Raw genomic sequence first — 22016 nt, 5'->3', positions numbered from 1 at the left:
AAATACAACAACGGAAAGCCAAAAAGTCTTTCTGAACACAAGTGAAAAGAAACTAGGGTAGAGTAAGGATAAAATTAAATCTGAGGACAAATAATGCAAGATGCAGGACATACAATGTCAATAGAAATTAATACAAAGAAACAAATGAAAATCAACAACAGAAACAATAAGAGCACCAAGTAATAGCATCAAACCACATATAAAAGGAAATAAATTAGATAAAACATACATTATAGAGATAAAAAGAAAATTAAAAAAGAACCCCTGGTTGGAGGTGGAGGAAGTGTCCCCTCAAGGGAGGGACATTCAACCTTAAATTGTTGTTTTTTGTTGTTATTATAAATACCCTAAGAACCCCAAAGCCTACAGGTAGGTTTTAAAAGTACACTCTCTGTAAAAAATCTCCCAAATTACACAATTTATCATAGCCAGAAACTATAAAAATGTAGTTATTTATAGTGAATGGAAGGTCATGCATTTTCCCCCTTTCACTCAAGGAAATTTTTTTGTAGCTTTGCGGAGGGTCATTATATTAATAAAAAAAAAATATATATATATATACTACTGTGGTTTATCAAGTACAACCCCTTGCTCTTTTTTCTTAATTTAATTATTGCAGGATGATGGAATCATGCCTGAACAACAAGGCTGACAGACGGGAACAGGTAGAGGTCGACGATTTGAAGAGGGATCTCTCATCAGAATTCAGCCCTGTGCCAGACCCACAGGTAAACTTCCGAATGATAGGGACATCCACAAAATACCATCAATAACTTTTGCCCACTATCATCTCCATTCGGGTTATTGTGGGTAGAAATTTCATATATTGTAATGAAGTAAACATGCTGTTTTAACTACGTTATAATTTGCTATTTACATTTTCACAGCAATATGTTGACACCTGTTTCATCATTTATGCATGATGCTGCTATAAACAATTGGCTTGGGTGGTAACTTTTCTCATACCTCTCTATCTTCCTGACATTTTATCAGGGTATACGGTATGTTACGGTATTTTTGTTGCCACAGCAGATACCGATAAATCAGAGGGGCAACTGAGATGATGTATTGGATTTGTCTGTTTTTGATTCAACCCTGATTTATTGTGCAGCACTCCAGCATAGAGGAGAAGGAACACCTTCAGGTCTACCTCCGCATCCGACCCTTCAGCTCAGCAGAGAACAATAATGGAGAGTCACAGGTAAAAAAAAAAAAAAAAAAAAGGAAAATACAATACTTTATATGAAGGAAATTGATCAGAAATAAATAGCAGTGCGCTTGGTTTTGTTGCTGCCAGAGCTCAGTCATACTATTTAACTTTTGGGGCCCGCTCTAATATTAAACACTTTTGTATTGCTCTGTACACAAAATGCTTTTCAGAATCAAACTTTAAAAAGTGATATGCATTAATATTATTTTCTAGTTTCATTAAGTAGATTTTTTTTTTTTTACCAACATCAGTCCTAATCATTTTAATCCTTTAAATACCAAGGTTTTGTCATGATGCCACTATGTTTTCAATGAAAAAGAAAAAAAATCACAAAAATGTATTTACTTTCAATAAACTACATGCTTTTTTTTATCACCACAGCCTGGGATATGTCAATGAATTGCATTCCTCCATATCTCAAATGTGGTAAAAATGACATAATCAGGTACAAAATAGTAAAAATTTACAAATTCCAAAGCAAAAGCCCAGAATGACACCCAGTATAAAAACAATGCATGTTTTTATGCTTTGATGGCTGTAGGATCAAAATTTACCGTTTGAATGGGTTTCTATGGTGCATTTTCTGCACTTAACAGTATGAATGTGACAATTTTGTTTACAGTGTGTATTTTAGATTTATTGTAGGAGCTGAGCTGGAAATCACGAGATCAAACAAAAACACACAGCCTTGCATAAATGTATTCCATGTGCATGAACACAGCCAAAAATGATCGAAAAATGAAGAATGAAAAGTGCGTAAAACATGTTAAACAGTCCCTAGGTGTTAATTACAAAAGGCTCACTTAATGAAATTTCAATACCCTCACAAAACAGGGTTTGATCTTTCAAAGTTTCTGTTGTCAAAAGTCAAACATGAAGAATTCCCCTGATAACTCGGTTGCCACTCCTGCAGATCATTTCAATAAATGTTTAAAAAAAAAAAAAAAAAATCACTCTGAAAGAGAGATAAATAGTTTTTGTCATATATCTCCCTCCCTTTTTTGTTGTTGTTTTTAACAGGACTGCGTTACCATCGAACCCCCTGACACAGTTCTGCTGAAGCCTCCCAGTTTGTCCCTCTCAGCGAGGCTTAGCACTGACAAATCACTTCCGCAGACTGGACAGCGCTTCCAGTTCTCTCAGGTTGGTGTTTCGTGGCAGATAAGAAGGCAGAAAAAAAGTTTACTGCTGTGTATTGCTAATTTTATTGATGCAGGGCCAGAAAAAGTTCCCAATATAAATCCAGATATGAATGATATGGAGTGTTTTCATTATTTTTTAATAATAAACTCCTTCTCTTTCTCTTTAATAGGTGTATGGTCCTGAGACGACGCAGAGAGAGCTCTTTCAAGGCACCGTAAAGGATTTGGTAAAAGATGTTCTTGAAGGGGGAAACTCTCTGGTTTTCACTTACGGAGTCACCAACGCTGGAAAAACCTTCACATTCTTAGGTCTGTTACACTCTTGAATACATTTAATAAACACTGCCTTTTAAAATAAGTTAACCCTTTAACACCTGGATCAACACCACTTTTCTTGTGCTACATTCAGATGCCTTTTAATTTGTTTGATTTCTGTCAAAAAGAAGAAGAGAAAGAGAAAGGCCTACACACTCCCAGTCCAAACAGAATGCTCCAGAAAAAAAATCGCTGCAAATGTAGAGCAGAAACTTTAAGAGGAACTCTATCAAAGTATGTTAACGGGTCTTGGGGATATTACTACTAAATAAGTTGTATAAAATACTTTGTGGATGCAGAGGTAGCTGCTCTGTTTGGAGGTGCAGCCTTAGAAAGCTTAACACCTCTTACCTAGACCTCATCAGTGCTTGAGAGTTAAGTCTCAAGTAGAGCTGTACAATTAAGTCTTAAACACCATTTTCTTGTGTTGCATCCAGAAGCCTTTCATTTGCATTTTAACCTCTGAAACCTGAAACATTAATTTGATTTCTTTCAAAAACATAATGCACAGCTAGCAAGTTCCCTGCAGTGTTTCTCCACCACACCCTGTGTGTCAGATTTTGTGTCCGATTAGTTTAAGAGCCACATAGAGTAACATTACTTTCATTTCAGCTCAAGTTCACAACATCTCTTTCAACACTCAGGTCTCTCATTGTTGGTTATGGCTGCTTTAAGTAAACATCTCATTCACCTTAGACAGCTGTCTTAATTTAGTTGTTGTGGATTCTGTTTTTCTTGGTCTGTTCTTACCACGTATCCAGCATGCCCATCTGGCTGTCAGGAGATCTCAGGCTGATATCTTATCTATTAATACATGGTATGGGCACCTTAACTCTGACACCCAGATCAACTATCAGTTTACTTGTGCAGCATTCAGACTCTTTTCAAAAGCATTCAAACCAATGAAGTGTAATTACATTAGTTTGATTTTTTTACAAAAATGGCGAAAAGATTTCAGCAATTTAGCAAGAAATGTTGGCCAAAATGCAAAAAAAAAAAAAAAAAAGTAGAGGGCGAGAAAAGTATTAGAAAATGATCAAAGAATGAGCAAAATTGTCCATAAAACTGTTCCAATTACTATAACTGTATATTTAAAGTTACAGAAAAAAATACATATTTCATTTTATTTTGCATTTTTATTGTTTGTGTTCATTTTTGTAGTTTTTTTACTTTACTTTTTTTTTTTTTTTTAGCTTTGTACTAATTTCTTTCTTTGAGTAATTTCTTGTGAAGTTGCTTATTGCCTTTTCTTTTTTTTCTTCTTTTTTAAAATATATTTTTAAATTAAAATCAAGCTAATTTCCTCAGGTTTCAATAGTAACTTTATTTGAAGAGCACTTTTCAAAGCCAAAAGTAAAATGTGCTTTTCAAGGTCACCCTTTGTTTTGAGACTTTGAATTTCTGCCCTGCCTGTGCTGAAACTGGTTATTTCAGTAGTTGAAGTTGCTGTTACTTACTTAAGTTTTAAAGAAGGGAGAGTACACCTTTCTGAAAAATGCCATAATGATAACTTCAAGTGGCAATGCTCTTTTATTTGTGCTGTAATTATGGGATTAAGTCTAACAAAGTCCATACAAATCAATAAGTCTTGCAGGTGTTGCATGTCTTGTGTTCATTTTCCTTTAAAAACACATGCTCATGTCTTGGCGGTGAGCCCCCTCCGGCTGCTGTCTGTCCGTGCATCATTGCTCTGATGACATGGTTCTGTCTTGAGATTTTAACAATGATAGAAATATCTTAACTTTAAACAATCAATATAACTGCTCTTGTCACTCCAGGTCCAGATGCTGATGCAGGGATGCTGCCCAGGTCCCTCGATGTAATTTTCAGCAGTATTGATGAACAGATTTTCACTGGGATGAGCATCAAACCTCACCGCTGCAGAGAGTTTATGCGGCTCACCGGGGAGCAGCAGGCGGAGGAAGTGGCGTTCAAGAGAAACTTCTTCAGACAACTTAAAGAGGTAACCCGTCTGTCTGAGGCTGCTGTAGAGGTTCCGATGGCAGAGAATGGCAGCATTTAAGCAGCGCAGCACAGGGTTCCCACTGTCGTGGAAAGTCAAGGAATTTAACAGTCTCATTCTCCAGGCCTGCAAAATCATGGAATTAGAAAAAAATCATTAAAGGTTTTGGAAAAGTCATGGAATTGTGTTGTAAGTCATGGAATTGTTATATAACATTTCACATAATGTAACGTAACAGCAAATTTAGTGCCATCTTTAAGATTTTTTTCTCTCTGTCAAAGATTTTACATTTGACCAATCGCCTTGTTTAGAATGACACCTATGAAAAAGCAGCAACTAGAGGCCTCATTTTCAAACTTGATCCTTGTTATTGTACTCTGCTTTGGTTTCACAGTGCATTTCTGCAGATACTGCAAAACTAAAAATCTCAATATCTCTGGCAAATGAAGCAGTAGAACAGTAAAATACTACCAGATTGGAGAGCAGATATTGTACTTTCAATTGGTGCAAAAAAGAGCAGATACTGCAGTTTGTATGGCAGAAGTGTCTACATGGGGTTAAATCTGGTACAGCACTTCAGTTTAGGTCCCCTGTGTTTTTGCTGCACTCACAACCCAATACACAGGCATTGCAGGCTGTGTATTGTTTTGTATTATTGTGTAGTGAGTGAAATGCGAGCCTTTATTCAATATGTGCAGACAATTGTATTGACAAATAGAAGTGTATCTATTCTGTCAGATGTGTTTGAGACTGATGACTGGAGAAATGTAGCTGAAATGTGTATGCAAGACAGGTTAAGCGTGAGAGATTTAGGGGAATGTAAAAGCATCTCGTGGTTCAGACTGTAATCAGCTGATTGTTCTCAAGGTTAGAATTGCCACAGTGTTTACTGCACAGGTTTTTTGGGGTTGACGTGACAATGTTTCGTTTACCATTACATTCATTTCATTTTCTCCCCAATGTTCTGCCACTCCCTTCATGCATGCCAGCTAGTTGAAGTGATGTTTGAATGGGGTTTGAATCTGAATTGTATACAGAATGAACAGGCAAGTTTGGTAAAATTAAAAAAATATTATTTTTCCTCAAAGTCATAGAAAAGTTCTAAAATGTTGCCCATGAAAATGCCTAGGAATCCTGAGTGCATTTACAAATGCAGCTCAGGAGCTTTTATGGAACGGTTTTTAATGTCTTTTATTGTTTTTTTATTAGAACTTACTTTTGTGAATCACTCTCTAACATTGCTCCAAAAAGTGCCCTACAAATAAAGTATATAACTGTCTGTATATACCTGTGTTTTGACATTTTCATCTTTATCTTTTTCTTATAGAGTGAAAGGAGCAATGCCAGCCTGTTGAACTTGACCAATAAGACTCTCCTTGAAGGCAAGATTTCGACTCGTCTTTAAATCTAGTATTGGTTGTTTGTCTGCTTTTATTGCCTTTTAGCATTTTAAGATCTGTGAGAATACTGCACTGCCAGTAATTCTGATTGACAGCACTGTAAGCCCTTTGCTCTAGTTACAAATTTTTCCTTTTCAAACCCAAGGGCAATAATGCCTAAAATTCTCATCATGTTTTGTTAAACATAAACAAGAAGAACAAAATGACAGCTGTTGCTGCAGGCACACCTGTAGAGAGTGTTTTTACAGGGCAGTGACTTTTTGTATGTTTGTCTTTGCAGGATCCTCCATGCTGGGAACCACTGTAGCAGCAGAGGACAAAATCAGCCTGGAGGTGGAAACACACACTAAGTTCTCTGTATGGGTTTCTTTCTGTGAAATCTATAATGAGAGCATTCATGACCTCCTAGAGGTGGTACCAAGCGGGGTCCTGAAGAGGACCGCACTGCGCCTGTCACAAGACGTTAAGGGCAACGCCTTTGTCAAAGGTTGGAAAAATCAGTAATTTCACACGTGTGTTATTCCTATGTTTAAAGGTGCACATTTTAAGCTGATATTTGAACTTTGGCTAAATAAAATACACACCAGTAGAAAAGGCTGTGATACTAGAATAGTGTATTTCCATCAAACTTTACTACACTTTCTCTTTATTCCTATGCAAACTTTTCCACCTTAGCCAAACAGAGAAATATACATAAAAAAATATTTTTTTAATGTATATTTATTTTCAAATCAGATCATTGTGGGGCGTCCAATAGCTCAGCAGATAGTGCAGGCGCCCCTTGTACGCCTGTACGCTTGTGAGTGTCATCCCCTTTCACACTTAAATTTTGTCCTGCCCAATACAGGGCAGAAATGCAAAAAAAAAAATCTTAAAAAAAAACCCAAAGCATGCTTTACGTTTCATTCACTGAAGCACTATAAAGTTTGGTTTAGTTCCTACCTGTTTCTAAAAATAAACAAAACAAAGTAAAAACGATGATCATTGTTGGAGTTCATGTTGAAAATGAGAGAAATTTCTCCAGGCGCTCCATTTATGGGTGTAATTTTCTCTCTTGTGCCAATGAACCCTCTACATTAAAGAAAAAAAAACAGCTCAGGTTATAATGGGGCAAATTTAAACCAGTGATCAGAAATTCTTTGACTCTTCCTTTTTTGTCATTGGCCTATAAGTTTTTAGTCATTCTGTTCCAAAGTCTAATGAAGTAAAGTGGACCTCAGTCCTCCAAGACCTAGTGCCTAGGGTTCCTAGGGTCATGAAAAATTTAGAATTTCACATTTTCCAGATCTGGTAAAGTCATAGAATGAGAAAAACAAAATGAAAGCTTCGGAAAAGTCATCGAATTGTGTTGTGTGCAATAAGATTTATTACATTAATCCTAGAGATAGTCGACTAATCGAAATGAAGTTGCATAGCTCTAATGTGCGTCAAAATGTTTTCAGAAAAAATAAAATAAAAAAAGAAATCAGAGGACAATTTCCTGTCCATTTTATGTGAATAACGTGTTTTTGTACATTTGTATTTAGATCTGCGTTGGATTCAGGTAAATAATGCAGAAGAGGCTTACAAAGTGATGAAGCTGGGCAGGAAGAACCAGAGCTTCTCTTCCACCCGACTCAACCAGCTCTCCAGCAGAAGGTGAGGACGACAGCCTGCAGCCGTTACAGATATTAGATATTACAGATTATATAATTTTTTTTTCACACTTAACATTGAGTTTTAAAGTCAAATATACGTTGATTCCTGGATCACCAGCTTAATCTGCAATAATAAGAAACAACTGGTACAGAATATAGTTCATGCAAGGACGTCATGTGAGAACATGTTTATATTTTCAAAAATCTTGTGCTTTTTTATGTAAATTTACTTGTTTTGTAAATTTACTTGTGCAGATGCCCCAAGCCATTCAGCAATAAAAAGAAAAAAATAGGTGTGCAAACCTGTCGTAAATTTTGTGTTTCAGCGTAATGAGCATCACCTGTTCATGAGTCAGTGTGTAGTTATTAAACATTATCATTAGCGTTCTCATTTTATGCATGTTTTTGTGCCTATTTCTCATAATAATTTCTCTTTTCAAAGCCTGTTTAATCTTTTTTAATTTAAAGTTACTGAAATGTATGTTGTATTTTTTTCTACAGTCACAGTATTTTCTCAATTCGCATATTGAGAATTGAAGATATTGGGACCCCGAGGGTCCACGCAGTCAGTGAGTGAGTAAAGTTTGTGATTTTACTGGTATATGTAAGAATGGTTCAGGTTTGTAACTGTATGGTATTGACACAAGGCTGCATGTGTGAAAAATAAGATCTTAAAAAGTTTAGTAAAACATGAAGCATTGGACCAAGAGTTAATGAAGTCTGATTTTTGAGTTATAACGTCTTTTATTTTGATAAATGTGTTTCTCTTCAGGTTGTGTCTGTGTGACCTGGCTGGATCGGAGCGATGCGCCAAGACCCAGAATAAAGGGGAACGTCTAAAAGAAGCCGGAAACATCAACACCTCACTGCTCATTCTGGGAAAATGCATCAACGCACTGCGACACAATCAGCAGGCCAAGTGAGATTTTTAGCTCTCTATCACTCTCTTAAATCAAAGGAAATTGCAGAAAGTTAATACCCTTTTTTTTAATCCTCTTTTTACCACACTGTTTTGCTTCACTGTATGGTTGTATTATGACTAAACAGCTCTTTTCAGCAGACAATTTGTGACTGTGGACAAAAGTTAAAATCTAGCTGTTAAATAACAAGATAATTAAGATAAGACCTTACCAGAAGATGATACGTGTTCTCAGTGTGTGTAGGATGAATGCATTTAAGAGTTTACAGCATGTGGTGGTTTATTGTTCCTCTTGTACCCTCTAGTGGCCAACAATGTATGAAGAAAAATCTGCACAATTCATGCTTCAATTCAGCTTCATGACTAAAGTAGGACAAACAGTTAAGAATGCACATATGTCAACTGTCCTCTTCTTCCTCAGGCTGCTTAAACATGTTCCCTTCAGGGAGAGCAAGCTGACCCACTACCTGCAGGGCTTCTTCTGTGGTCGAGGTAAAGCCTGCATGATCGTCAACATCAACCAGTGCGCCTCCATGTACGATGAGACACTCAACGTCCTCAAATTCTCTGCTGTGGCACAGAAGGTGCATACAGATTTACATTTTCTTTCTTATTGTGCTTTGCTCTCATAGTGCATTCTCTCTCTTTTTAAATGAAACTGCAAACCTTGCTAACATACACACAACTTTAACACACATCTCCACCCACATCAGATTAAGGAACTGAAAACACTGTGAGGCTGCACTGTGTAATTTTTTAGACCTTTGAACCCTAAACAGATTAGTTTGATTATTGTTTTTTTGAAAACATGAGGGAAGAGACAATGAGCAACTTGACAAGAACTGTCCTGCAATTTTCAAGAAAAAAATAGAATAATTTTATTGTCATTGTACATAATTTTACAATGAAATTTGCTGCACAATACCCAAAATGACACACACACACAAGTTAAAATTCACAATGATTTGAAAAAAACTGCATAAAAAGCAGCAGGTGGAACAGAACAGATATTGCACATGTCCCAAGTTATTGTGCGTTGTTAAACTAAGGGAATGTGAATATTAATAGTAGTCCATGATGTTATGATGGTGCAGAGGTGAAGTAGATATTTGAAATTATTTTACAGAATTATTAGAATATTAGAATATTTGTTAGCTTTTTTTCACATACATACATACATATATATGTATTTAACTTTCCAGTTTTTGTTTGATTGATTTTTTCTTTTTTAGTTTTTACTAATTTCTTGCATTATGGGGTAATTTCTGCTTGATTTGCTCATTGCCTTCTGCCTTTGTTTTTCAGAGAAATCTTGCCAATTAGCCCAGACTTTGAAGGGTAGATAGTTATTTAGGGTTTATTTAACTCTTGTCTGTTTCCAGGTTGTGGTTCTGTCCACAAGGACCCCTCAGATCATGCCCATAAAGTCCACCAGTGAGGTATCCCTCATCATCAACAATGCTGAGAGGAAGGCTCTGAGGGGCAGCAGGAGGAGCTCCCTGATTGGCTGGGACAGTAGCCTGGAGGACGTTCAGGTAGTGTGGAGGCGGGGGGAACATCATGAAGCTCGTGCTTTTCTTTATTACAGTTTATACAGCACTTTACTGCTGCAGTTTAAATGTCATATTATTGAACTTAAATTATCACTAAATATATTTTGACAACATTATGTACAAATCTTTTGACAGGAGGATGAGGATGATGAGTGTGAGGAAGGAAGGAGCCTGATGGAGGACACAATGGATCAGACAGGCCATGACGAAGACGTCAATGAAAGTGATAATAAAATTCTCATCGATAAAAGGACACACCAGGTCAGTCCCTTATACCATTTTAATTTGTGCTTTCAACAAAGAAGTTGCAACTAGATCATCATTAAAAGTGATACATAGATAGTAAAAACTTGCAGATAGAGCAGGATTATTAATAAAACATCAGGGAATAGAGAAACACATAAACATAGTAGTGACAGGCCTTCAGAGTGGTGAGGTAGATCCTAACCTAGAGTAAGTAAATGACTTGTCCATCTTCCTGTTCTTTAATTTTTTTAATAGTCTTTATTTATTTATTTATTTATTTATTTATTTTTGTTTTAATTAATCTCGGGGGTTTGAGGGTTGTGCGTGAAAACACTGAAACATATCTTTGTACTTTATTTGATATTTGTACAGTACTGGTTCCCAATAAAATTTAAAATAACTCAATTGAGGACTTTTGCAGCAGAATTTTTTTTTTTTTCACTAAACTATATTTTCATGTTTTGTGTGAGGTTCAGACTGATAAATTCTTTTTTGAATTATATTAGATGAATGTTTTAAACTAGGAGGCACAGATTAGCCGTGGTTGTGTTTATTCGCTAATGTGGCTTGAGCACCAATCAGTTGGTAAACACCCGTAAATATTCGGCACCAGTCAGCTGGGATAGCAATAAGCGGTTGCGTATAATAAACAAATAATTGAATGATCTCAGGTCCTGGCAGGATGTTTGCTCCATTTACACAATTATCTTGCAACAGATGTTTGTGGACAAAATAAATCCATCCTTGAAAATTGAAATTAGAGCTTGAAAAACTGCTTGAAAGTCCTTGAATATGAGTCCTGTCTGTACAGGCACTGGTCCTATTTCGTATTTTTTACATCTTCACCCCTTGATTAGAAAAGAGATCTAAATGTATGAAGGGTCTAAAGTAAAAAATAAAATAAAACAAATATATAATTTACTGTTTGCGGTTGTTTAACTGTCTGAGCAATGAGCACTTGTCTCTAACTGCGTAGGATCATCAAACAGTGGAGAAGTTGAATTTCATGTTTTAATTTTCTTCAAAGATTTAAGTTGTACTTTTTAGTGCTGTATTTTTTGTTTCGTGTGATAGAGAGAACAGATTTAACATTTTATTTTTGAAAAAGCAGGACTTTATATATTCAGTAGTCTTATCTCAGTCTTAAACTCTTGTTTAAAAAATTGTTGTTGTTCCTCAGAGGCAGGTGGCGCTGTTGAAACAGCTGCAGGTCCAGGTGAAGAAGGAGCGAGCCGAGAGCCTGCTCTTGGAGGCCCGAGTCAGAGAGGACATCAGCAGAGAGTTTTCAGAGCTCTTCTCTGAGATGCAGAATGACTACAAGTGAGTCTTTTTTTGTTTACATATGCAGTATATATTAACAGAATCTATACTCTACACACATGTATCCAAGGTTTGGGTCTGATATTAAAGTAATAGGAATGTGTGTGTGTCTGATTCAGTGACCGCCTGGCGAGGGAGAGAGAAATCTTGGAGGAGCGAGCAGAGAGGAGGCTCGAGATCTTCAAGGACCTCATTGACAAAATGGCTGCCCCTGGACCAAGTCAAGATGCACAAGTCATGGTAAAATATGTTGTGTTGTGCATGTGTGTGTTTACTTATTGGTTGGTCATATACTATGAGTGCTAAAACAGCTTTGTGAAAACAAAGAAAATGTGCTGATTAAAATGTGAATGAAAAGCAGATGTTCTGAGGCTGTACTTGATAAATATTGTGTTGCATCTTTGTGACAGGATTCTTGTGCTACACTTCACACATCCACCTCTCAGCAACAGAGCTGCCTTAATTATTGAGTTTGACCTGTCTTCGACCTGCCTCTGCTGACAGCTTGCCATTGAAAAAATAATGATTCCTGTTGGAACGACTTTATTTGCTTTGAGAGCAAAAGGGAATTGCAAGGTTTCTAACATTTCACACAAATTCAGACAAGTTATTTGATCTCTTTTTGAAATCCCATATTATTTTCCCAAGCAGAAAGTCGTATGTAGCTTCTCAAACGTGCATTAGTTAAGTATCCTGTTCCAGGATGCTCTGACAGGTGCAGTTGAACTGCCTCAGGGAGCCAAACCTGGAGCTTGTGATTGAAGCAATGTGCTCACTAATCACCCTGACTAATGTCTTTGATTTTTCCAGGATACATCTCTGGACTCATTCTCCTCTGAACTGGCAGAAATAAAGAAGGCCGCTGAGGCTGCTCACAAATGTCTGGGTTCAGGCCGAGCAGGAGGCACAGGAGACGCTGTGGAGGAGTTGGAGAGGAAGGTGTTGGAACTGAATGAGCACCAGCGAAAAGTCCAAGAGCAGATGGCTCACAAACACAACGGTAAAAACCCATAAACATAAGACGTCATCTGACTTAATCTGTCAGAAAGGCAGACATTGGATGCAGATGGAGGAGGAAAATACAAACTGCACCTTTTACTCATAAATTGTGGTGATGTGGTGATGCACAGACAAACTTATATATTCAAAACATCAAACGGCATAACCTCACAGCCGCGTTGGGTGTTTTGAAAGAACGAGCACACATCAGTTTACTCATATCATAATATTGTTTCTCGTTAGAAGGTTGTTCCAAAGACAGCTGGTCATTGTGGTTTGTGGATTATCCAATGATACAGAGAGAGTTTCTAAAGATAAATATTAACACAGTTTTATAGAAAAAGACCTGTCACTGACAGCAACAACGCATTTTATATATATATTGAAATGTCATGTTTTCTAAAACAAATGTAAAAATGTTAGAATCCCCATATAAGCAACTAAGATATTCAAATACCTTTATGAAGGACCAAGTTGAAAAATGTCATCATCAGATACTGATAGTGCAAAAAGAGGTTTTAAATTGGCAACATGTCTTTCTTCCAAATTTGAGAGTTTGATACCAGCATGTTAATGCTGGCCTACTTTTCACATCCTGTTTTATATATTCATGTTTTTGTTTTTTGTTTTTGTTATTTCCAAGGTGAAGTCAGCGGAGTAGAAGATGAGGAGAAAAGGAGGCTTCTCTCTCAGCTTCAGGAGAAGTCGTCAGAGATTGCCCGACTGGAGAAACAAGTGGGAGACCTGCAGAAGGTGGCAGAGCAGGGCTCACAGGGCCGTTCCTCACTGGTGGAGGAGGGAAGTTCACAGCTACAGGTAAGAACCCAGGGGAAAGGAGCACATAACCAGGATGAGGAGCTGATGTAGAAATATCCCTTTAATTCATACTGTCATGGCTAGTGATGCTGACCAGCGAGCATCTCTACTAAATCAGTCGGAGTTTGGTGTCTGTCAGATAAAATAAGATGAGATAATCCTGTATTAGTCCCACAATGGGGAAATTTGCATTATTACAGCAGCAAAGGGAAATCAAAGCAAGGTATGTACAAGAAAAATAAAGCGAAAAGAACAATTCAACAGTAGAAACAAGATGCAAAACTCAACAGTTAAAAAAATATTTACACCAATTACACATGGATAATTGCACATATATTGCATGTTTTTCAAAGGTACCTCAACAGCAGGAGGGTAAAATGTTTCCATTTAATTTTGTACACTCAAATTTTTACAGGTTCATGGAGTTAAATCAATGACCTGTTCCCAAGCCTGTCTGTTTGGCCCCCAGGCTGTCCCTGTCCCACATAGAATTAGCATGTTTGTTATGCCATTCATGTACGCCCGGGGCTGACTCATATAAAGCTCACATAGGTTACCATGTAAAATTTTACTCAGTCATCAAGAATAAATCTACAGATTTCTGGTTTCATCAGGAAAACAAGAAATTACCAAATATATGAAGTGCTTTTCCTTCCCCTGTTATGAGTGGCCCTCTTTAAAATAACATGCTTTAATCAACAACAAAACTTGTTGATCTCTGTTTTCAGTGACACTCCCCACCCTTGTTAAGTTTATGTAACCCTTAGGGACTGTTTGGAGCATTTTACACACTTTTCATTTCTCATTTTTTTATATAATTTTGGCTGTGTTTATGCATATAGCATGTATTTTGGTTTTATCTTGAGATTTCCAGCTCTGCTCCTACAGGAGGTCTAAAATACACTGTGTAAATAAAATAGTTACATTTATACTGTTAAGTGCAAAACAATGCCCCATTAAAACCCATTCAAACTGCAGTTTTTTTATCCCAAAGCCTTGAACGCATAAAAACATGCATTTTTTTATTTCTGTGTGTCATTCTGGGCTTTGAAATTTTTTACTATTTTCCATCCGATGACATCATTTTTACTATATTGGGCATAAGGAGAAAATACATGCTATTTCCATTAGGTTCACTGTCACAGTCAATGTTGCTGCTAATTATTGACACATATCCCAAAGTATGATTTAAAAAAAAAAACAACTTTGCATTAATTCTGTTAAAAACAATGTACTTTTTTGTGGTTTTTTTTGTTGTTGTTGTTTTTTTCATCTAATAATAGTGTCATCAGGACACATACCTGGCATTTAAATGGTTAAAATTTTGAAAATTACTGAATATTTGATATTTATGATTAGGACTGATGTTTGAAAAATTAACTCAATGCAAGCAGAAAATCCTATTAATCTATAATATTTTTTTAAAGCTTGATTTTTGAAAAGTGTGTGTATAGTGTGTGCCCTAGGGGTTAATGCTGTTTAAACATTAAAATAAACATTACTGGTATCACCCAGGAGGCGCTGGCTGCCCTTGAGAAGGAGAAGAGGGGCAGAGAGGAGGCCCTCGCTGCTCTGGAGTACCAGACTATGGGAAGAGAGGAGGCACTGGCATCCTTAGAGGAGGAGAGGAAGGCAAGAGAGGAGGCCCTTTCCATAGTCGGGGAGCTGAAGCAAAGCAAAGAGGAGGCGCTGGCTTCCCTTAAAGAAGAAAGAGAAATCAACAAGAAAGCTGTGGCAGACCTTGAGGCTGAAAGAAGAGCCAAGGAGGAAGCTATTGCTGCTCATTTAGAAGAGAAGCAAAGCAGGGAGGACACCGCTGCTGCTCTCAGTCAAGAGAGGAGGGACAAAGAGGAGGCTCAGTCTGCTCTGGAGGAGGAGCGCAAGGAGATCAGCAGACTGGTTGAGGAGAAAGAAAAGAGGCAACAGGAGGGTGATGCTCTACAACAAGAAGCGAGTGAGCTGACTGCCAGACTCGAAGCCATAGAACAGCAGGTGGGTCACAGTGTGATTTTACACTTTCTGTCAAAGTAACCGTTTAACACCTGGAATGACATCAGTTTCCTTGTACAGCACTGAGCTGCGTTTCACAATCATTTCAACCCCTGAAACCTGAGAAACTTGGTTTGATTTCTTTCAAAAACACGGGAAAAACAAAATGAGCAACCTGGGAAGAAAAAAGAAAAAGAAATTAGTAAAAAGCGGCAAGCCAAAAAAACAAACAAAAAAAACAGGGGAAAAATATCCAGAAAACTCCATTTACATTTCTCCACACAAATTATGCCACAGAAAAATGTTTATTTTTTAGCACTTTCTTGAGGTGTTTTTCGTGTTTAGTTTGTTTTTTACTTAACTTTCTTTTTTTGCTCATTTTTCAGTAATTTTCTAGTAACTTGTCACTAATTTCTTGCCCATTTTTGGGCCTTTTCTTGTTAAGTTGCTTGCCACCCTCCCATGTTTTCGAAAGAAATCAAGCCACTTTGCTCAAGTTTCAAATAATTAAGCTGAAATCTGAAGAAGTCTATTGGTTTAGTTCTTGGCTTTACAGGAATGAAATGAGCTTTTGAGTTTTTTGTGGCAGGAAGGTTGTTGAGTGTGTCTTGTAACAATGGTAATATAGTGTCTGTTTAATGCTCTAAGTGCTGCGTGACTAAAAGAAAGCGATATCTATTGAAATGACCACAGGTGACCAGCAAGACAGAGAGAGCTGAACAAATGTTACTCCAGCTACAAACTTCTCAGACACAACTGGACGGACACTCTAAGGAGATCCAGGAGAAAACTTCTCAGATTGAGACCCTGACACAGGAAATTCAGAGCCTGAAACAGGAACTGCAGACTTCAGCATCATCTGATGGTGTCAGTGATCAGCTGAGAGAGGAAGTGTCAGAGCTCCAGAAGAATCTGTCTGAGGAAAAGGACAAAAATGAGAGCAAGCTCAGACAAATGCTGACGCTGGAGCACGAGCTCGGACAGACAAAAGAAGAGTTAGCACACAGCCAGCAGATCTCCAACCAGCAGCTGGAACAGTTAACAGAGAAGTGGAATCTGCAAGAAGCAGCTTTAAAGCAGCAAGTTGAAGAGCTGAGAAAGCAGCTTCTGGAGAAAGAAGAGACATCGCGGCAATCACTGGATGAACTCAAATCCAAATTTGAATCTCAAGAACATGCTTTCAAAGAAGAAATAAAACAGCTGAGAACAAAACTTGAGGACCAAACACAGGCCGACAAAGTCACTGAGAAGCTGCGAGAACAAGAAGTGGTGTCACAGCAGCAGTTGGAGGAGTTAAAACAAAAACTGAGTGAACAAAAAGTAAACTTTGACAAACATTTAGATGATCTCAAACAAAAGCTCAGTGAGCAAGAGCAAACTGCAGAGCTTCTCAAGAGCCAACTAGAAAAAGCTAACAGTTCCTCCAGCTCTGCTGCTGAGGAGGATCTCAAGAGGCTGAACTCTGATCTTCAGGCTGAGATCGCATCCCTCAGGTCAAAGCTTTGCAACACAGAAGAAACTTCCAGCAAGACTGAAATTCAGCTTGCCTCTTCAAAGACGGACATACAGATAGAGGAGCAGCTAGCCGAAGCGGGGAAAGCAGCTGCAGAGAGGGAGGCAGAGCTTCAGAAAAAGCTGCTGGAAAAGGAGGCAGAGATAAAATCCCTGCAGAAGAGCCTGCAGAAGGCGCAGGAGCAGCGGGAGGAGGAGGAGAGCCAGGCAGTCCAGGAGGCCCGGTGCAGGGAGGTGGAGAGGCGCAGGGAGCTGCTGGCTGTGGCGCATGAGGCCATTGCTCAGAAAGACTTAGAGCTGGAGAAGAAAGCTAAGGAGATCAACAGGTAACTGCTGATTTCCTTTTCTAGTGCTGCACTGTGTGACTGTGTGACTTTGTGACTGTGTGCTGTGACTGTGTGACTGCTCAAACATCGCTAGTAGCAACTAGGCAGGTTATTTCCAACCTCTTAAATTCATATAAATGGGGTGAAATATTATGGAAAAAATTAGGAAATGTATCGGTTAAAATTTGGGGGGAACCCTGCAAATTTAATTCAAGTCATTAATGGATAGTACGGTGTAAGATATTGAATAAACTTTGTGTATGTTGTTTCTTAGACAAATTATGTTATCCTGTCTCAGCCTTTATAGCAGTCTTACTTCCACAGAATTAGAGCATTTTTAATTACTGCCTGCTGCTGTTCTCCTTTTTAGCACTTCAATAAAGAAGGAAGCAAAAAAGCATAAATTACACATTAAATATTTTTTATTTCATAAAATCTGTACCATCTCTCTTCCTCAAAGTCCCTTGATGAGACAATGATACTCATAAGACTCATCAACTGAGTGTGTTTAACACGTTGAAAACAGCCTAGATGTTGACCAAAAAAAGTATTATTCCTCAGTCAGCAAATCTTGTTGCAGGAAAATTAGTTAAGGATGATTTCTAAAATGTAGTATCATAAACAATTCCAATTAATATAACTGTCAGAAAGAAGTCTCTCTAAATTAGAGTTTATTATTATGAAATTGTTTATTATCCTCCTCTGTCTGAGACTGTCCCCCCGGAGTTGCAGAGAAAACTAAAAAACAGTGAAGGGAGACTCTCTGTGTTACCTTGTCTTGCAGTTCTGTAGTTGACTAGATTATTCTGTCATTGTGAAATACATTCTCTCTGTATTACCTTGCCGTGGTGTCCAGGGAGAGTTGCATTAATCTATCCATCCACCCACCGCATTAAAGAGTCCGAGGAGCGGTAGTGCTGTTCTGGACCACAATGTACTTTCCTGTCTTGTTTAAAGAATTGGTTGCAGCTCATTGTTATCTTGTCTCGCTCTCCCAGACTAAAAGAAAGTGCCAAGCAAGACTCGGACAAAGTCAAGAGCCTCAGCCTCGACCTTCAGAGAAAAGAGGACGACACTTCAGACCTCAGAGAGAAACTGGCTGACTATAAGAAGCAGATCCAGCAGGTCCAGAAGGAGGTACACGTCACTTTTATGAATTTTAAATGTTTTGCGGTTGCAGGACCTGAGGAGTTTGTCTACACTGAGGTGGTTTAATTTCAAATGGCTGCTCAAATTTCTGCTGAAATGGGCTGATATTTTCCAAAAGCTGTGCATATAAAAATGCTAAATTCAAGAGGATAATTCTTGTAGTTCAAACCAGTCACACACTGATCTGTGGTATTTTTGATGCTGATGTCTGATGAATTTCCAAACATTAAAATTTCTCCAGTAACAGCTAAAACTGTTTTAGGTGTCAAAAGACTGAGCTCACCTTCAAATCCAAGCCAGAAATCTTGGTTCCAGTCATGGACCTGAACCTCACCAGCCCAAACTAAGACAGACCTTGCAAAGTTTTCAAATAAGTAAGGGCCTAAATGTTGCTACATTTAGCAACATTTAGGCCCTTACTTATTTGAAAACACACACATATATATATATATGTGTGTGTTTTACTTATTTGAAAACACACACATATATATATATATGTTCACACAAGTGTGTTAGAATCGTGCTTGCCCAAAGTCAATTTTTACTTTCCACTATGTAATTCTAATGATCATCAAATAATAACAAAGACTGTCTTAAAAACCTTTTTTTTTTTTATCTGCCTTGCTCTCAAACTGTGCAGCACATACTTGGTGTGTCCCCCACATCCTCCAACACCACCCAACTAAACTCTTGTTTCCAGGATAATTAAAATACACTCATTGCTTCAGCCAATAACTTTGCCTTTACTCTCTGCCCTTTTCTCATGAGTGCCTCATCGGCACTGCACATGTGCAACTCTCCACAGAGATGAGAAGGAAACAGGATGACTCACTCCTTAGTGACTTCCATCATCATCTCTAATCTTTTTATCATTTACTTGCCTGATCTTGCAGGTTGAGAGATTTATGTGCCACAGTGAATTGGGCAATTCTTATTGTTGAGCCCTGCAGTTTCAAAAGCGGATAGATCTTAATCATATTTTTTTTAATTTCTCAATCATCTATATCAGTGTTGGCCTCACAAATCCTGTATCTGGTGACAGTATGGTATTGAATGCATGTTCACAGCTCATTTAGATGTGTTTACATCACAGATTAAGTTAATAATAATCTAATGTAATGTATAATGTTTTGTGAAAACTAACTTTTTAAACTTTTTTTTACGACTTTTTCTTTTCCTTGTAGATCTCAACCATGAGAGAGGAGGAAAAGCTTTTGAGGCAGAAGCTTGCTGACATGGAAAAAGCCAAAAAGCAGCTTCAGTCTGATGTTGCCAACAGAGATAGAACCATTCAGCAGCTCAAAGTGGTGAGATAATGTGTCATTCACTTTTCCATTTACCAAAATCAAATCTCAAATCAGTCGTCATACTGGTATATTGATGTGCCATGCCCATAAACTCCCCATCTCTTCATCTCCTCCTCTAGGAACAATCATCTGACACCAAGTCTGACCAGGCGCTCTACCTGAAGGCCTGTAAAGGTAACTGATGTGTTTTTGTGTGTGTTCCACTAGAGGAAAATCATCATTTGTCATGTTTATGGAAAGAAAGTTGCCTTTGAAATCCTCATGGTCATTCCTGTCAGCCTGCAGCAGATGATTATTATGTCAGTCGAATTAGATTTGGCTGTTCAACAGGAATATTCAACTATTTGTTGCTTTTTTTTCATGTAGAGTTTCAGAGTTTGAATGGGGTTCAGGGAGTGTTAAGTGTGACAGTGGCATTGTGTGGTAAACAAGCTAACCAGGCAATGGAAATGCGCAACAACGGCTTTTGGCTTTTGTTTGTGATCTAATTTTTGCCAACATTAGATCACAAACAAAAGCCATATTATATAATATTAAGTTGCTGTGAGCTGTAAATTACAACCTCTAAGCAGAAAGCAGAAGGAAAACACAGGGAAACAATGGATTTGCTGGCGAGTGTGTGTGTATAGCAGGGATTTCTCTGAATGATAATTGGACTCTCTGCCTTTCAGGGGACAGCCAAAAATCTATCTGTTATTTTTTTGTCCGATTTTTCATTCGGTCTAAAAAATAGAAATAAGTGGGAAAAAAACAACCATCACAAGTTCCCAGAGCCTAAGAAGACATCCTTTCTTGTTTTGTCTGACCAACACATTGATATTCAACTTACAATCATATGAAACAGAGAAGCCACATATCCTTTGAGAACTTCATAGTTACATGGCTTCAAGTATGTCTTTCCTGTGCCCAAAATTAATTTCCCAAGCGTCTTTTTATTGAAAAATCTTTGAGTTAAAGTGAGGCTGATCTTTGACCTGTTCTATGGAGCGGCAGTAAAAAGGAGAACACCTCCCTCAGGATTCAACATTTAAAAGTACATTTATGGCTGTGTGGGAGCAATGTGTTACAGATGTCTGCACAGATTCTCTGTGTAAACCTGTACCTTACCTTTTTGTTGATTTGTAGACCTTGAAGCCAAGGAGCGTGTGATGGAGGATATGCGTTTGGCTCTGACGGAGCAGGAGGAGACACAGGACCAGATGGAGCAGGTGTTGGAGGACAAACTTAACGTCATCCAGGAGCTCTCCAGCGGTAAGAATCTGATAAATCAATGAGAGGACATGAAAAGCAAACAGACATTGTGAAAAAAGAATGTGGATTTTATTGTTCTGAATTAAAAAGGGGTTTGGCTCGTGGGCAGCTTAGTGTAATCCTCTTATCCCTGCAAACTGCAGAGAAACAAGAATGTCCATGAAAGACACAAAGTGAAACTGAATGGATACTGAGACTAGAGTAAACTTGTATTTTCTTATAGGAACAACACCTTTAAATTCGATAGGAAAGTCAATTCACTGAGTCAGCTGGGTGTTGGACGTTATGAAGACAGACTCAAAGGTTGCCAAAGTATAGCACACCCCACCTCAAAAAAACTTGCAAACAAAGACAGGAGAAAGAAACACCGCCAGGCAATATCTCAGGCTCAGGAAAGTATTAATTTGTTAAAACTACATCTTCTGTGTCTTGGTCTTTGGTTTTAATCATTTCAGAGGTCGAGACATTGAAAGGGATGCTGTTGCAGCAGGACAGACGTGGGAATGACACACAGCGTCAAGTTGACAGCCCATCAGATGACCTCAAACTGGCCAAACTGGAAGCTGCCCAGGCTCAGGAAAGCTTGAAGGTATTGAGTGGAAGTTAGTTTCAAATGCTGTATTAGATGGTCGGACCAGAAATATGTGTTCTCGACTGCAACATAAGAAGTGTCATGCCTGTTTTGGTTCCATGATCTCGAAATACCGTCGAAAATATGGAAGTGAAATGGTGCCGCCATCGTATAGCATGATCTCTGTGTAAAACGGGCTTGTGAAGACTCAGTCATCCACAAAGTTTGGGCAACAGCATTCCTACACACCTCCTTTGCATAAGACCTACAAAGACTGATGTTTTTTGTAAGATTCGGGTATCTTGTTTTATGCTGTCAATTGCAAGTACCACCGTTTTGTTGATTTGGGCAAAAACTTGTTCCATATAGTACTTAAACAGACATCCTCTGA

The 22016-nt window shown here is 38.0% G+C and overlaps 1 protein-coding gene across 2 annotated transcripts in view; it reads left to right on the top strand.

The window, feature by feature from the left end:
- The window catches only part of kif20ba (kinesin family member 20Ba), a 56024-nt gene that overhangs the window by 986 nt on the left and 33022 nt on the right, over window positions 1–22016 (top strand). For both annotated transcript variants that reach the window (XM_042502714.2, XM_042502713.2), the window contains exons 2-25: window positions 620–728; window positions 1112–1201; window positions 2231–2353; window positions 2523–2661; window positions 4446–4630; window positions 5958–6012; window positions 6311–6517; window positions 7557–7668; window positions 8169–8240; window positions 8440–8586; window positions 9008–9170; window positions 9969–10121; window positions 10275–10400; window positions 11566–11705; window positions 11825–11945; window positions 12516–12705; window positions 13348–13520; window positions 15036–15512; window positions 16203–17347; window positions 18346–18484; window positions 19681–19803; window positions 19923–19977; window positions 20929–21054; window positions 21510–21643. In XM_042502714.2, coding sequence (XP_042358648.2) covers window positions 621–728; window positions 1112–1201; window positions 2231–2353; window positions 2523–2661; window positions 4446–4630; window positions 5958–6012; window positions 6311–6517; window positions 7557–7668; window positions 8169–8240; window positions 8440–8586; window positions 9008–9170; window positions 9969–10121; window positions 10275–10400; window positions 11566–11705; window positions 11825–11945; window positions 12516–12705; window positions 13348–13520; window positions 15036–15512; window positions 16203–17347; window positions 18346–18484; window positions 19681–19803; window positions 19923–19977; window positions 20929–21054; window positions 21510–21643 — 4503 coding nt within the window. In that variant the 5' untranslated portion in view covers window position 620. The remainder of the gene's footprint in view (window positions 1–619; window positions 729–1111; window positions 1202–2230; window positions 2354–2522; window positions 2662–4445; window positions 4631–5957; window positions 6013–6310; window positions 6518–7556; window positions 7669–8168; window positions 8241–8439; window positions 8587–9007; window positions 9171–9968; window positions 10122–10274; window positions 10401–11565; window positions 11706–11824; window positions 11946–12515; window positions 12706–13347; window positions 13521–15035; window positions 15513–16202; window positions 17348–18345; window positions 18485–19680; window positions 19804–19922; window positions 19978–20928; window positions 21055–21509; window positions 21644–22016) is intronic.

The sequence above is a fragment of the Plectropomus leopardus genome, chromosome 13 (assembly GCF_026936395.1).
Source record: "Plectropomus leopardus strain MGB_pleo_1.0 chromosome 13, ASM2693639v1, whole genome shotgun sequence".
NCBI classification, from domain to species: domain Eukaryota; kingdom Metazoa; phylum Chordata; class Actinopteri; order Perciformes; family Serranidae; genus Plectropomus; species Plectropomus leopardus.
This window is presented reverse-complemented; position numbering and strand designations above follow the sequence as displayed.